General features: G+C 61.6%; 2 protein-coding genes across 2 annotated transcripts in view; both read left to right on the forward strand.

Annotated features, from left to right (window-relative positions):
• Positions 1-504: 504 nt before the first annotated feature.
• Positions 505-5,307, forward strand: RPS26 (ribosomal protein S26). The gene is given in 6 exon segments (XM_077838881.1): positions 505-549; positions 2,132-2,357; positions 3,124-3,276; positions 3,279-3,335; positions 4,359-4,489; positions 5,211-5,307. Coding segments are annotated over 6 exon segments (648 nt in total). The 3' UTR covers positions 5,247-5,307.
• A 3,465-nt stretch (positions 5,308-8,772) lies between these two features.
• The window catches only part of ERBB3 (erb-b2 receptor tyrosine kinase 3), a 35,169-nt gene continuing 30,786 nt past the window's right edge, over positions 8,773-13,155 (forward strand). Inside the window, exon 1 of the mRNA XM_077838651.1 lies at positions 8,773-8,940. Within this exon, the coding sequence (XP_077694777.1) occupies positions 8,859-8,940 (82 nt within the window). The 5' untranslated portion in view covers positions 8,773-8,858. The remainder of the gene's footprint in view (positions 8,941-13,155) is intronic.

Below are 13,155 nucleotides of genomic sequence, written 5' to 3' on the forward strand. Positions count from 1 at the left end.
CCATCTCTGGAAGGTCGCTCTGGGTCACACACCTTGCGGGTGTGTCTATATGGCGGCTGGCCCTGCTCAACTGCCCCGGGCTCAGGCTGTGGGGGCTAAAGTAGTGCAGTGTAGATATTCAGGCTTGGACTGTGAGTCCCCGCAACAGGGAAGGGTCTCAGCCCGGGCCCCAGCCCGAATGTCTACGCTGCCATATTTAGCCCTGGAGCCTGACCCCTGAGAGTCCCAGTCAATTGACCTGGTCTTTGAGACTCGGTGCCGTGGGTTTTTCGTCGCAGTGTAGACGTGGAACCTGGGCTCCGCTCCCTGCTGTGCGTGTGTGATGGGGTCAGGTTATTTCCCCTCTCGGTGCTCGTTTCTTCATTGCTACTTCCCAGGCCACTTGTGAGGCCAGTACCTAGGAAGTTAATTCTGTCCGATGGGGAGTGCTTATAGCCGCCATTGTTCTAGGTGCTGTACAAACGCCAGGACCTCCGGAGCTCACGGTCGAAAGAGACCAGACGAATGGCGGCCCAGACAGCAGACGTGACCTGTGGAGTCAAACAGCAGGTCAGTCGCAGAGTGTCAGAGGCCAGGTTTTCTGATTTCTGCTCGAGTGCCCCATTCACTTGCCTGCAGTACGTGAGGGTGTGTTGGAAACCCACAGAGAGGGGCTAACAGGGCTGTGCCAGAGCTCTTCCACTCAGTCTAATCACAGATGGTTCTTATCTAGCCATTAGTATCGGTGTAGGTGCAGTGCCCGGCCATCTGTATTATTTATATTCCTGGAAGGCCTAGTCCCACGCCGAGCCTCCATTGCGCTAGGCGCTGGACAAACAGAACGAGAGCCTGATCCCTGGGAGCTCTCTGGGCCAATCGCAGTCTAAGACAAGAGAGACCAGCTGCAGACAGAGAGGTGGGAACACGAGGACACAATGAGACAGCACTGGGCGGTGGTCCTAGCACGCTGCTTTGTACACGTGCTGGAAAACGTATTAAAGCTGCCCCCCTCCTCACCACAGCTTGGAGTAGTGTCGTTTAACTCTGAGTGGGAATGCTACTTGGAGAGGGATTATTTTTTTAAAGGTTGCCCTCTGGGTAACTTACAGGCTTTTGCGGACAGCCTGTGATGTACGGTGAGAGCACCAAGGGATTTCACTCAGGTGAGGGTCTGGGCCCTTTGGGATCTTCTCGTAGCAGCAGGAGGAAGCTTTGAGCTGCTGGGAGGGGGGGAAAGGGGTGAGACATGTTTATCCCCTGTGTGCTACCGAGGTAGAAAAGTCAGAGCAGCCTTCCTGGGCAGATTAGGATCTCTGACCTTTTCGCGCAAGAGCCACTGATGCGGGGCCAGACTTTGCACTGAGCTTTTTCACTGTGAAACCAAGCCATGAATAACCTGTGAGCAGTTCTGCCCGAGGGAAGGATAGCAAAAAGCGTTAGGGGGTTTTCGACGCGGTGGGGGCGTCTGGCGGTGACGGAGGCCTCCGCGGGCAGGAGCCGTTCCCCAGGGCAAGCGCAGGGAGGTTTCGCTCTGTGTGCAGCTGGCGCAGGCATGCCGGGGTCCGTTATTCTGCGTCCCGCGCCCAGGTTTCACCCCCGTGGAGGCCACTGAATGCAGGGGTGGGGGATGTGGTCTTTTTCCTCCTGCTTTTGCGGCTACAGTAAACTCGTAACTTGATGCTTCTGAGGCCTGAGCTTGTTTTTTGTTTCTTTATCGTCACTGTGCTCGGGACGGGCCAGGGCCGAGCGGCCGGGGTGAAAACGCTGGGCAGCCAGGACTCCTGGGATCCATCCTCAGGAGCAGGCTGGGGGGGATGGAGAGGGGACAAGTAGATGAGGTGGGGCTAGGGTGGAAGGAGAGTGGGAGCAGGATTCCTGGGTTCTCTCCCGGGGAGGGGGGTCTGGGAGCCAGGACCCTGGGTCCCCCCTTCCCCGCCCACGGCTCAGAGCCAGGGCCATGTGGCCCGCGCGGGGCCTACAGCTCCCAGCATGCAATGGGCCCTACTGGGCAAAGAGGACTACAGCTCCCAGCATGCATCGCTCCCACGGGCCTGCGGGCGACCTGGGCCCTAGGCTCCTCCGTGCTGCATGCCGGGAACGTAAATTTATAACACGTGACGTGTGATCCCTCCGCTCAGCGAGAAAAAAATAGTCCCCCCTCCCGAGTCCCGGAGAGCCGGAACCGGCTTCCTCCGCGCCCGCAGCCAGCCGGGGCCCTTGCTCCGCAGGCGAAAGGGACGTGAGTCCGGAGGGGGGGGTCTTCGTGGCCTTTCCGGGCTCCCGCTCCCCTGGCGGAGGCACTTCCGGGACGGGCGGAGGACTATATAAACGTGCGGCGCGGCCGCCGGATCCTCTTTCGCCTCGTCTGTTCCAAGATGGTGAGTGGCGGCGGCGCGAGGTGGGGAGCCGGGCCGGGGGGGGTCGCGGGGCGCGGCCGGGGGGGGCCTGTCCCAGCGACCCCTGCGCGGGGCCCTGGGAGCTGGGTGGGGGGCTGGTGCGTAGTCCCGGTTCTGCCCCCCCCCGCCCCGGGAGCGCCTCTGAGCCCCCTCCTCGCCCCCCCCCCCACACCGGGAGCGCTTCTGACCCCCCCGTCCCCTCTGACTCCTCCCCCCCCCCCCCCGGCACCGGGACCGCCTCTGACCCCCCCCTCCTCCTCCCTCCCTCCCCCCCCCCCCGCACCGGGACCGCCTCTGACCCCCCCTCCTCCTCCCTCCCTCCCCCCCCCCGCACCGGGAGCGCCTCTGACCCCCCCTCCTCCCTCCCCCCCCCCGCACCGGGAGCGCCTCTGACCCCCCACCTCCCCTCCCCCCCCCGCACCGGGAGCGCCTCTGACCCCCCCCCTCCTCCCTCCCCCCCCGCACCGGGAGCGCCTCTGGACCCCCCCTCCTCTCCTCCCCCCCGCACCGGGAGCGCCTCTGACCCCCCCCTCCTCGCCCCCTCCCCCCCCCCGCACCGGGAGTGCCTCTGACCCCCCCCGTCCCATCTGACTCCTCCCACCCCGCACCGGGCGCGCCTCTGACCCACCCTTCCCCTCCCCCCCCCGTACTGGGAGCACCTTTGACCCCTCCTTTCTCCTTCTTCTCCCTCCCATCACTGGGAATGCCTCTGATCCCCCCCTCCTCCTCCTCCTCCCCCCCACAACAGGAGCTCCTCTGACCCCCCCTTCTCCCCCCCCGGCAGACAAGAAGAGGCGGAACAACGGGCGTGCCAAGAAGGGCCGTGGGCACGTCCAGCCCATCCGCTGCACCAACTGTGCCCGCTGCGTGCCCAAGGACAAGGCCATCAAGAAGTTCGTCATCCGAACATTGTGGAGGCCGCCGCGGTCCGGGACATCTCCGAAGCCAGCGTCTTCGATTGTGAGCCCCGGGGGTGTTGGGGCTGTCACCAGCCTCGTCTCGCACAAGCGAGAGGAGGGGACAGTCCAGTAGTTTGGGTACCAGCTTGAGACCTGGGTGCCACTTCCTCAGTTTGCTTATCTGTACAATGGGGACAGTAGCCGCGCCCTGCCTCCCGGGGTGGTTGGGATCAAGGTGGTGAGGTGCTCGCACACTGCAGGGATGGAGGCCGGATGAATGCCATAGGGCGTGGGTGGAGAAGCGTTGTACCTCTTAACTCAGCCAAGCATTAAGTGGCAGTGAAGATTTGCCCGAAGGGGCGGGATCTGCTCCCCACCAGATGCTGCCGTGTCTCCCGGCTGATTTCGGCCCATGGCTGGTGCTACGCGCTGAGCTGGCAGAGCAGTGAAGTGCTCTGCATAGGAATGACACTCTGCCTTTGGGCGTGGGTCCCAGAGCACTTGGTTGCCCGTCTGGGTGGGTTACGTGGTCTCCTCCTGTTATGCTGGGGCGGAGGCGGAGACGGAGCTGAACGTGTTCGCCAAAGGCGGCAAGGTGGGCAGCCAAGCTGGGTGTAGAACCCTGGTGTCCTGGCTGCTTGCTCTAACCATTAGGCCCCACTGCAGCAAAATGGTGCCTGGAGTTTCAGGTGGGGCTTCTGGTCCCGACAGGCGCCCATTGGGGTGGAAGTCCCGGACCTGGAGCCATCGGGAGGTCCAGCATTCCCGCCAAAACCCAATTGCAGGGAAGCAGCAGGAATGTGACCTGTTTGTGCACCTGGGAGCAGACTGGCAGCGTTACCTTGACGAAGGAGCTGAGCCCACCCTAGCCGCATGTCCCATCATGCAGCGCTCCGGCCTTGCTCTGAGCGTGGCTCTCCTGTGTGTAAGCCCTGGCTCAGCCGTGGGCTCTCCGGCACCCTAGCTCGCAGTTAGCCTCTCCTGGGGCTGGGGCCACACTTAACCGATCCCTCCGCGGCTGGAGCGGGACTGGGGAAGCTGCGGCTTCAGACTCCTGGTTGACGCCTCTCCCATCTCTCCCCAGCGTACGTGCTGCCCAAGCTGTACGTGAAGCTGCATTACTGCGTCAGCTGCGCCATCCACAGCAAGGTGGTGAGGAACCGTTCCCGGGAGGCCCGGAAGGACCGTACCCCTCCACCCAGGTTCAGGCCGGCGGTACGTATTGTGCACAAATCCCTCCAGCCTGGCAGGCCAAGGGCAGGCGCCTCGGAGCTCACTGCACACGCCGGGAGCTCTTTGCATCCCTCTGTTCCTCCCCCTGTGGCTCAGGGACTCCTGCCAACCCCCCGCAAACCCTTCTCTGCCCGAGATTGTGGCGCCTCCCACACCAGAGTCCCCCCTTCCCCCTCCATGCCAGTGGCTCGGTGTCCACCCCCATTGCTCTGTACAGCAGATCCTGATGTCGGCACGGCAATGTTCCAGTACTGACCTGATCAGAGCTGCCCAGTGAGGCACCCCAGCACAGAGCTAGCATGCCGTGACGAGCTGGAATTGCCTCGCACCTGGGGTCTGAGATTCTCTGTGGAATAGTCTCTTCAGAGGAGAAGCCCCCCTGTGCTTGGGACACTAGTGAATGTGTGGTGAGGGGAGGTAGGTGGGTGGGTGAGCTGGGACCAAAGGGATTGGTCCATGTGGGTAAAGGGGATAGGTCGTTATCACGAGTGACACGTCCTGGAGGGATATTAAACCACTTGCATGTTTGCCCACTGCTGGGTTCTTCCACCTTCCTCTGGAGCATTCGGTTTTGGCCACTGTCAGAGACAGGATGGTGAGGTAGATGGATCTCGGGTCCGATCCAGTCTGGCGGTTCCTCTGAGCTGATGGGCCTTTCCCTGCCTGGATGTGTCCTAACGTTCTCCTTGCTCTTCCCCTCTAGGGCGCTGCCCCGAGACCTCCCCCCAAGCCCATGTAAGGAGATGGTGCTGGAAATGTGCACCTTGAGCCAGTGCCTCAATAAATGACTTTACATCTGGTCTGTGTGTGCGATTGTGTGTGGGGAGGGGGGCTGCACCAGGCCCTTACACTTGCTGGGAGCTTGTGGGCAGGACAGTGACTCTTACTCTGGAACAAGCGGGTGAGGATTAGATGCTCTCTGGGGTGGCCAGGCTCCCTATGTTGACTGAGGGGGGCAGGATTTTGGCTTTACGGACAGATCCCAGCTCACAGGCTGGGATGGGGGGGCTGCCAGAAGATGCCATGGGAGGGGCCTCTTGGTTGCCAGCAAAGGATCCCAATAACTGGCCGTGGCTTTGCAAATGGAGCTCTGGGGTTATGGCAAGTGGTTGACAGGAGCCCACAGTGTAAAATGAAACCTTAGGCTGGAAGTTTTTGCATGGAAGGCTGAAGGCCCGTCAGTACTGCGGGGAGGGGAAGGGAATATTCTGGACTGTGGCCGTTACCTGCTATTGTGGTAGGACTTTGGGGGATGTCAGTGCTGCCAAGAGCTCCATAAAATCAACATCGTCCAAAAATGCAGGAAACAGAAAACCAGTGAAGCTGAACATGTGCGTGAAGAAGCCGATCCTGTCCCTTAGCTGCTTGCAGATCCAATGCAGGGAGCGTCTCCTACCCCATCTCATTCCTCCCCTGGGCTGTTTGTGGGCAGCCAGCAGGGGGCGGGAGAGGCAATTCCTCCAGCTCGGCACTTCCCGCCCTGCGTGGAGAGGGGGCTCGCCGTCTAGCACGCATCATCCGTGAGTACTGTCGGCTTCTCTGGGCTTGGCAGGGCCCTGAGCTGATGCCAGGTTAGTGGGGGAGGCCGCACTGAGCGGGTTCAAGTGGCGCAAGGCAGCCTGGGCAGGCCCCTCTTCTGCAAGTCTCTGTCCCCCCATGCCCAAGGCTGAGAGGAGCTCCCTTACCTCTGCCTGACGGCAGCTGGGTGTCCATGGCTCGTGCCCCACTGCTCCTACCTGCCTGGCCCCTCAGCCGTACAAGAGCCAGGTCCAGGCTTCAGTGCGGGGTGAAACGCTGGGTGTGTGAAGAACTTGGTGGGGTGCAGGGGGGACAGGGGCATACAGACTCTTAAGCCCCAGTTCATCCTTGTTTCGGGGGCTCCTTTGCACCAGCCCTGGGGGTGAAGATGTTGCTTATGCCCCCTGCTAGCTGGGTCCCGGGAGGGAACCGCAGGTTTGGGTGAGAAGATAATGAAGAGAAATCCTCGTGAGCTGTAGCCTTAGCACCAGCCCCAAGAGAGGCATTCCCAGAAATGGCCATGGGGGGGCACCCCAGGGCAGGAACAGGTGTAAGCTTGGCCTGTGCCCCCACCCGTCCCCGTTGCGGCTCTGATACGGAGGCTGATTACTTCAGGAGCAGGTTTGGGGCTCTGATTCAGCCCAGTCCCATCTGCAAGAGGCTCCGGCAGACGTGGGGAAAGGTCCGGCCAAGGGGAGCAGCCCTTGAGGCCTGAAAGGGAGGAATAGAAAAGACTTGGGCCTGTTCAGTGCAGCCCTAAGAGGAGACAGGAGCAGACAATAGCCGGGGGGGGCTGTGAGGGCGCCTTCGTTCACCCTCTCTCGTAACCTGAAAACAAAGGGTGACTGTTGCCACGCGGCATGTGACTGGCCTGTGGAACTCTCTGCCACAAGAACTCACTGCGGCCGAGAGTTCAGCGGGCACCAAAGATTCTGACTAAAGGTGATTAAAGTAGGGTCAAAATAACCTGGCGAGAGCCCAGAAGAGGGCTGCCCAGTAGCTCACGTGAAATTAACAGGTTGGTCTGAGCCCAGTTATTTATTTGTTAGGTGCATAATGGTAACACCTTGGTGCCCTAGTCAGGGATCCCCCCGTGTTCGGTGCTGTACGTTACTGATTAGTGTATTGCCCTAGCACAGAGCAGCCACAGACTAGCACCCTGCTGGGTTGGGTGGTGTGTATTAATTATTAGGTGTATTACGGTCACCCCAAGGCTCCCCCCAGCCACAGGCCGGGGCTCTGCTGTGCTGGGTGCTGTAGGTTATTTATTAGGTGCATTACGGTAGTGCCCAGCAGCCCAGTCATGGCCCAGGCCCCCCTCGGTGACACTGAACACAAAGACGGGCCCTGCCCCCCGCCCCCAAGAGCTCCCAGAGGGTGCTCCCAGCCGCCCCCTCCCCCTGGGTCACGGCTGAGGCATGCTGGCAGCGGGGCGGGAGGGAGGGTTGCCAGAATCGCTCTGCCTGGCTGGCTCCGTTCCCACCGGGGGGCCGACGGTTACGGACGGTTGCAGAGCGGCGGGCGCCCACCCGGCACGTGTCAGCTCCCCTCCCGCCTCCGTCGCTGAGCTCGTTTCCTCCCGGCCCCCTGCCTGACTGCGCCCATTGTTCCCCCCGCCCACTCCTGAACCCGTAGCGGCCCCCCCCCCGCCTGCTTGGCCCTGCCTTGCCATCTGCGGTGCCCAGGCTCCGGGAGGCTGCGCCGGCTTTTCCCGCACCAGCTTCGGCTTGGCCAAGTGAGCAGGGTCTGGCGCAGAGCAGAGCCTGGGGGCGGTGCGTGCCAACGGTGGAAACGAAGCGCAGGTGGGAAGCCAGGCCTGGGGAGGAGAGGAGACGCTGGCAAGGGGGGGCAGGGGCGAGAGGGGGGTGTGGGCTCGCAGCTGGGGTTCCTGAGTGTGAGTCCTGAGGCTGCCTTGCGGTGCCCATGGCCGCCCTCTGTGTCTTCCTCCCCAGGCCAAAGGGGCAGATGGTTATTTCCCGGCTTGGATGTCAGGGTTAATTTCCTCCCTCTGCCAAGACGGGGCCAGGCCCTGGGAGGTGTTCAGGGGATTTCAGTGTGCGGCAGGCGCCAAACTCCCTGGAGGAGCCGAGAGAGGCAAGGCGGGCGAGGGAGCCTCTGCTTGGACCAACGTCCCTTGGAGAGAGGGGCAAGCGTCCATGCCAGGCGCTTCTGCAGGGCACAAGAGCCAGCACCTCCCCCAGCCTGTCTCCCTGCTCCCCTGGGCCTGGCCCGGCCCGGCCCCTCCGGGCCTGGCACTCGCTCTGCAGCCGGGGCCAGCTCTACCCACGATGCCAGGGCCCCGGTGCCCCAGCCAGAGCTCCGGGCTCTGTTCCCGGAGCCGGTGGGCAAGCTGCAGGGGGGCAGACTGGGGGTCCCGTGAGCTTCTCCTGCCCGTGCCCGTCTGGGCTCGGGATACTGCAAGCTCCCTGGGGCAGAGACCCGCTGGGCAGTGCCTGGCCCAGTGGGGCCCTGCCCGGGTGCTGGGACGACCAACCATCAGGGAATGGCCCAGTCCTGGGGGCAACAATGGGCTCGCCGGGGGGGAGGCGGGGGGCTCAGACCCGCAGCCCCAGCTGTGCCCCAACCTCAGCTGGGCCGTCTCTGATTGGCTGCCAGCCCCAGCCAATGGGCGGCCGGCGGAGCTACTCCTGAATGAAGTGTGTTGTGGAGTGACTCCGGGAGCGGCGGGTGTCCCGGACGCGGATCAAAGCGGCTGCCCCGGCGGGCGACCCGGGAGCTGGGCGGCCGAAGCGGATCCACCAGCCGGGGGCCCTGCCCGGCCCCAGCGGGGAGCAGGTGGCCCGAGCCAGCATGTCCTAGCCCGCCCGGCGCAATGCGGAGCGGCCGCCCCCCGGGACGTTTCCTGGGGCTCCTTCTCCTGCTCTGCCGCCCGGAGCTCGCCGCCCCCCAGGCAGGTAAGTAAAGGCACGAGCGAGCCCCGGCGGACCCGAGCCGGAGTCTGCTGAGCGCCCGGGGGGGGGGGGGGTTGTTTGCACCCTGGGGTGTCACTGGCTGTGTCGGGGGAGGGGGGATGGTTTCGGATTGAGGCGCCCCTGAACCTGCTCTGCCCCCCCCGCCCCCCCGCCGGGTTGTTTGCCCGGGCTGGGGAGCGGAGGCAGGTGGGTCTTAAAGCCACAGGGCGGGGGGGGGGAGCTCCCCAGCGGGTTGGATCCGCCTCAGAGGTTACGGGGGGAGGGGCGCTGGAGTTCTCCCCCTTGGTAAACTGAGGTTCCTGTCGGCAAGTGCTTTGCAGAGGTCAGGGGCTGGAGGTTGCAGCCTAGTGGGTCATGGAGCCCCGGGAGGGGGAGACCTGCTGGGCCTTGCTCCCCCCCCCCCCGGGGGCTGGTGATCAGCCGGCTCGGGGCCCCCCCAGAGTAACTAGCCGCCTTTGCACGGTTCTAGGCGCTGCCCCTGCCTTGGCCTCTGCCCATTGCAGGGTCAGGGCCCGGACTCTCCAAAGCATTCAGGTACCTCATCCCATGGGAGTTAGGCGCGTAAATCCCCGGGCGGGGCTGGGGCAGCCCCCTTCGCCTGTTTGCGGCTTTGGAAGAGACTTGTCGCCCTTTGGCTTGGGACCCTCCACCCTCTGCTGGTCCAGGGGCTCTTGGTCGTTCTGCAAGGCGTTGGTTTGTCTGAAGCGTGGCAAGGCAGCGGACGTGTCTGGGGGCGAGCCGATAGTCACGCCCATGCGGGCAGGGCCCCGTCTCAGGATCAGGGCCTAGAGGATCCCCCCCCCCCCCCGTCCCCTGGCGACATAGGCTCCAGCACGCATGGGTTTTACCAGGAGAAATAAACGAGAAATTTGCCCGGGCAGGAAAGCAAATGGTGCAGGGTTTCCTGTCTCAAAATGTCGCGGGGGAATGTGTCTGGGTGGCGGGAAGCGAGATGCCTGAGGATAAGGCCGGGCAGAGAGGGCCAAGAGCAGGACTCCGGTATCTTGCGTTACAAGTTCTAGGCCTCTCTGCGGGGCCTCGTCTCCTGAGCACACTTGACTAACAGGCTTTGGCAAGTTCAGGAACTTGGAATTGAAGGTGTTAGTCCAACGGCCGGGGTTTCCTGGAGCCGGGCCAGCCCGTCCGCTCCCTGGGCACCTGTTGTGTTTGTTTGGTGGGTGTGGGGCGGGAAAGCCACTTGCTTTCTCGACTAGGCCCTTTGAAACCATTCCTTGGGCTGGGCCTGGGGAAAACAGGGACAAAACAAATGGAGCCATGAACGGGTCTCGGGCGCAAGAAAAGGGGGTTTATTCCCAGCTGCGCAGCTGGCTGCCCGGGGCGTAAGGCCGGAAGGGATGCCACAGGCTCCTTTCAGCCGTCGCTCTCGCAGCACTTTGAAATCTTGAACGTGGTGAGACGCACATCGGGGTCCCCATCTCATCAGACTCCTGATGAGCACCGGCCATGAGGCGTCACCCCCACAACCCAGTGACTTTAAGCACCGACCGTCCTCGTGAGGCTAAACTGTTGTACGCCTCAGCCAGAAAACAGGAGAAACCCAGGGGCCACCAGTGCCTGAAACCCTGCTATGGAGGGGGATTGATTGGGTGGGCAAATCACTCCCCCATTCTCCGTGCCTCAGTTTCCCCACATGATGGAGAAGGAGCACTGATTCCTCTCTTGCGGGGCTGATTACTTCGTAGTTAAGTGGATCCAGATCCTCGGCTGGAGACACCAGGACAAAATAATTTGGGGATTATTAGAATTGTTCTCATCCTCCCTGTCTGTTAATGACCCCCGTGGGAGTACCAGCTTGGGCTCTGTGCTGGCTGCTTGGAACCAGTTTGGGAGGACATTAGCAGCCCCTGCAGTTGGTTCCCTGTTTATCAAGGCTGGAGGGAAAAGAAGCAGATAACTAAGGAAGAGCCCCTGGGTGGGATTCCCTGCCCTGTGCCATGCAGCGCACTTGGTCCAAATGGTCCCTGTTTAAACTCTGCCGGCCTGGTTCTGATCTCGCCTGGCCCAGAGCCGCTCTACTGTGTGCCTCTCAATTTACACCGAGGCGTCAGGGTGAGGAAGACGCCTCCCTCGCTGCACAGCGCCCCAGCCTTGCTCTGCGCCCACAGCAGATTTGCATGCCCAAGGTTGGCTGGATTGTTCTGAACTGAATCACTTCTGCAGAAGCTCCCGTGACTGGTTTTTAGTGCTTGCAGGTCTCAGCGCAATCCAGGGGAGGGGAGCGGTGCAAAGCAACCTGAAAACAACCGTGCACCCAAGGGGTTTTATCGCAGGGGCTGGGCCGCCCAGGCGGGGGAAGGGGAGCGTCTCCAAATTGGGGGTGGTGGTGAAAGCAACACGTCACTTCATGATGTAACCCCCGGCTTGCTTTTCCTATGAGCCTGTGGCTGAGTCATCACACAGCCAAGGTGGTTGCAATCAGCGCTCCTGGTTTCCACGGCCAGCTCTGGGTGGGGCATGGGGCCTAGTGATTAGAGCTGGAAGTCAGGACTCCTGGGTTCTGGTCCCAGGTCTGGCTGTTGCTTTAGGCAAGTCAGTGCCTCTCTCTGCCTCAGTTTACCCCATGCATAAGCAGGTGCTAGTGCTTCAGTGGAAGGACCTATGAGGAAGTGCTCTCCAGGAGGGGATCTGAAATTGTCCTGGGGAACATTACCCGAGCGAACCGTCGGGGGCTGGGACCCAGGAGTCCTGGAGGAATTCAGGAAGATGAGGCCAGTGCATGGTGGCTGCTCTTTACAAGGGATTCTCCTGAGCACTCAGTGACAGTGTCAAGGTTATTTGTGTTTTCTGGATTTGCAGAGACCTTTGCTCTTGTTTTGTAACCAATCTGCTGTAGGTGCATTCCCGGGCTATCCTTTGGGCCGGATTTTTCCTAGCTCCTCGGGAAGTCTGGCCTTTCCTGTGGCTTGGTGCAACTTGCGCGTGCAAACGGGCCAGAGCGTGTCTGTCACCCCCAAGTGTGAGCGCCGCTTGTGAAAAGACAAGCGTGAGAATCTGATTCCTTGGCAATTGGCTCCTGCAATTTTGTGACAAACAGACGCTGCTGGTTCCCTTGCTTCTTCCTAGCCCTTGGGCTGGGCTGATTTGCCATGTCCCTCTAGTATTGGGTCTGCTCTCTACTCACTGGGGCGGGGCGGAGAGGGGAGGCCGGCCTGCCCGGGGGGGGGATGGGACTGGATGCTGAAATAGACCATTTCCATCTCTAACACCTAACACTCAACCCACTTGCGAGGACATTTTTTCCACTCAGCACTTCCCCCACGGCCGCTGTGCAAGGAAACCACCCCAAGGCCCTTGCTTTCCCTGTGATCCCAAGTTCCTCCCTCCGATGTTCCCCACCTGCCCCATTCTTGCCCAGATGCCTGGATCCTGACGCCAGAAGGGGCCGAGAGGCACCAGACCCTCGTCAGTGTCACTCTCCTCCCAGCTCAGAGGAGGGGGCTGCGTTTGGGGGTGGGGGATGTCCGGGCACGGAGGCACCTGTGCTCCCAGTCACAGCTGGCTGCTCTAATTTTAGGCCTCCCAGCCTTGACAGTGTCCCTTTAAAAATGCCTTTGGAGCTTGGCTCTTGCCGCATTCCTCAGGCTCTTGCAGCCCCTTGCTTTATTTTGGGACCGAGCCGGGGAGCTGCCGGAGCAGTGGCCATGGATGACGTGAGGACGGGCTGTTTCCTAGAGCTGCTCCAAGCACGTCGCGGATGGAATAAGTGGCATGACCGAGCTGGAAAAGGAGAGGAAAGATGGTCCATGGTTAAAGTGCCGGGCTGCGACTCCAGAGACTTGGAACATGAGAACGGCCAGACTGGGTCAGACCAAAGGTCCAACTAGCCCAGTGTCCTGTCTGCCAGCAGTGGCCAATGCCAGGGGCCCCAGAGGGAATGAACAGAACAGGGACTCATCAAGTGATCCATCCCCATTCCCAGCTTCTGGCAAACAGAGGCTAGGGTCATGATCCCTGCCCATCCTGGCTATTAGCCATTGAACTTATCTAGTTCTTTTTCAAACCCTGTTATGGTCTTGGACTTCACAACATCCTCTGGCAAGGAGTTCCACAGCGTGACTGTGCGCTGTGTGAAGAAATACTTCCTTGTGTTTGTTTTAAACCTGCTGCCTGTTAATCTCATTGGGTGACCCCTAGTTCTTGTGTTACGAGAAGGAGTAAATAACACTTCCTTATTGA

The sequence above is a fragment of the Eretmochelys imbricata genome, chromosome 20 (genome assembly GCF_965152235.1).
Source record: "Eretmochelys imbricata isolate rEreImb1 chromosome 20, rEreImb1.hap1, whole genome shotgun sequence".
Lineage (NCBI taxonomy): Eukaryota > Metazoa > Chordata > Testudines > Cheloniidae > Eretmochelys > Eretmochelys imbricata.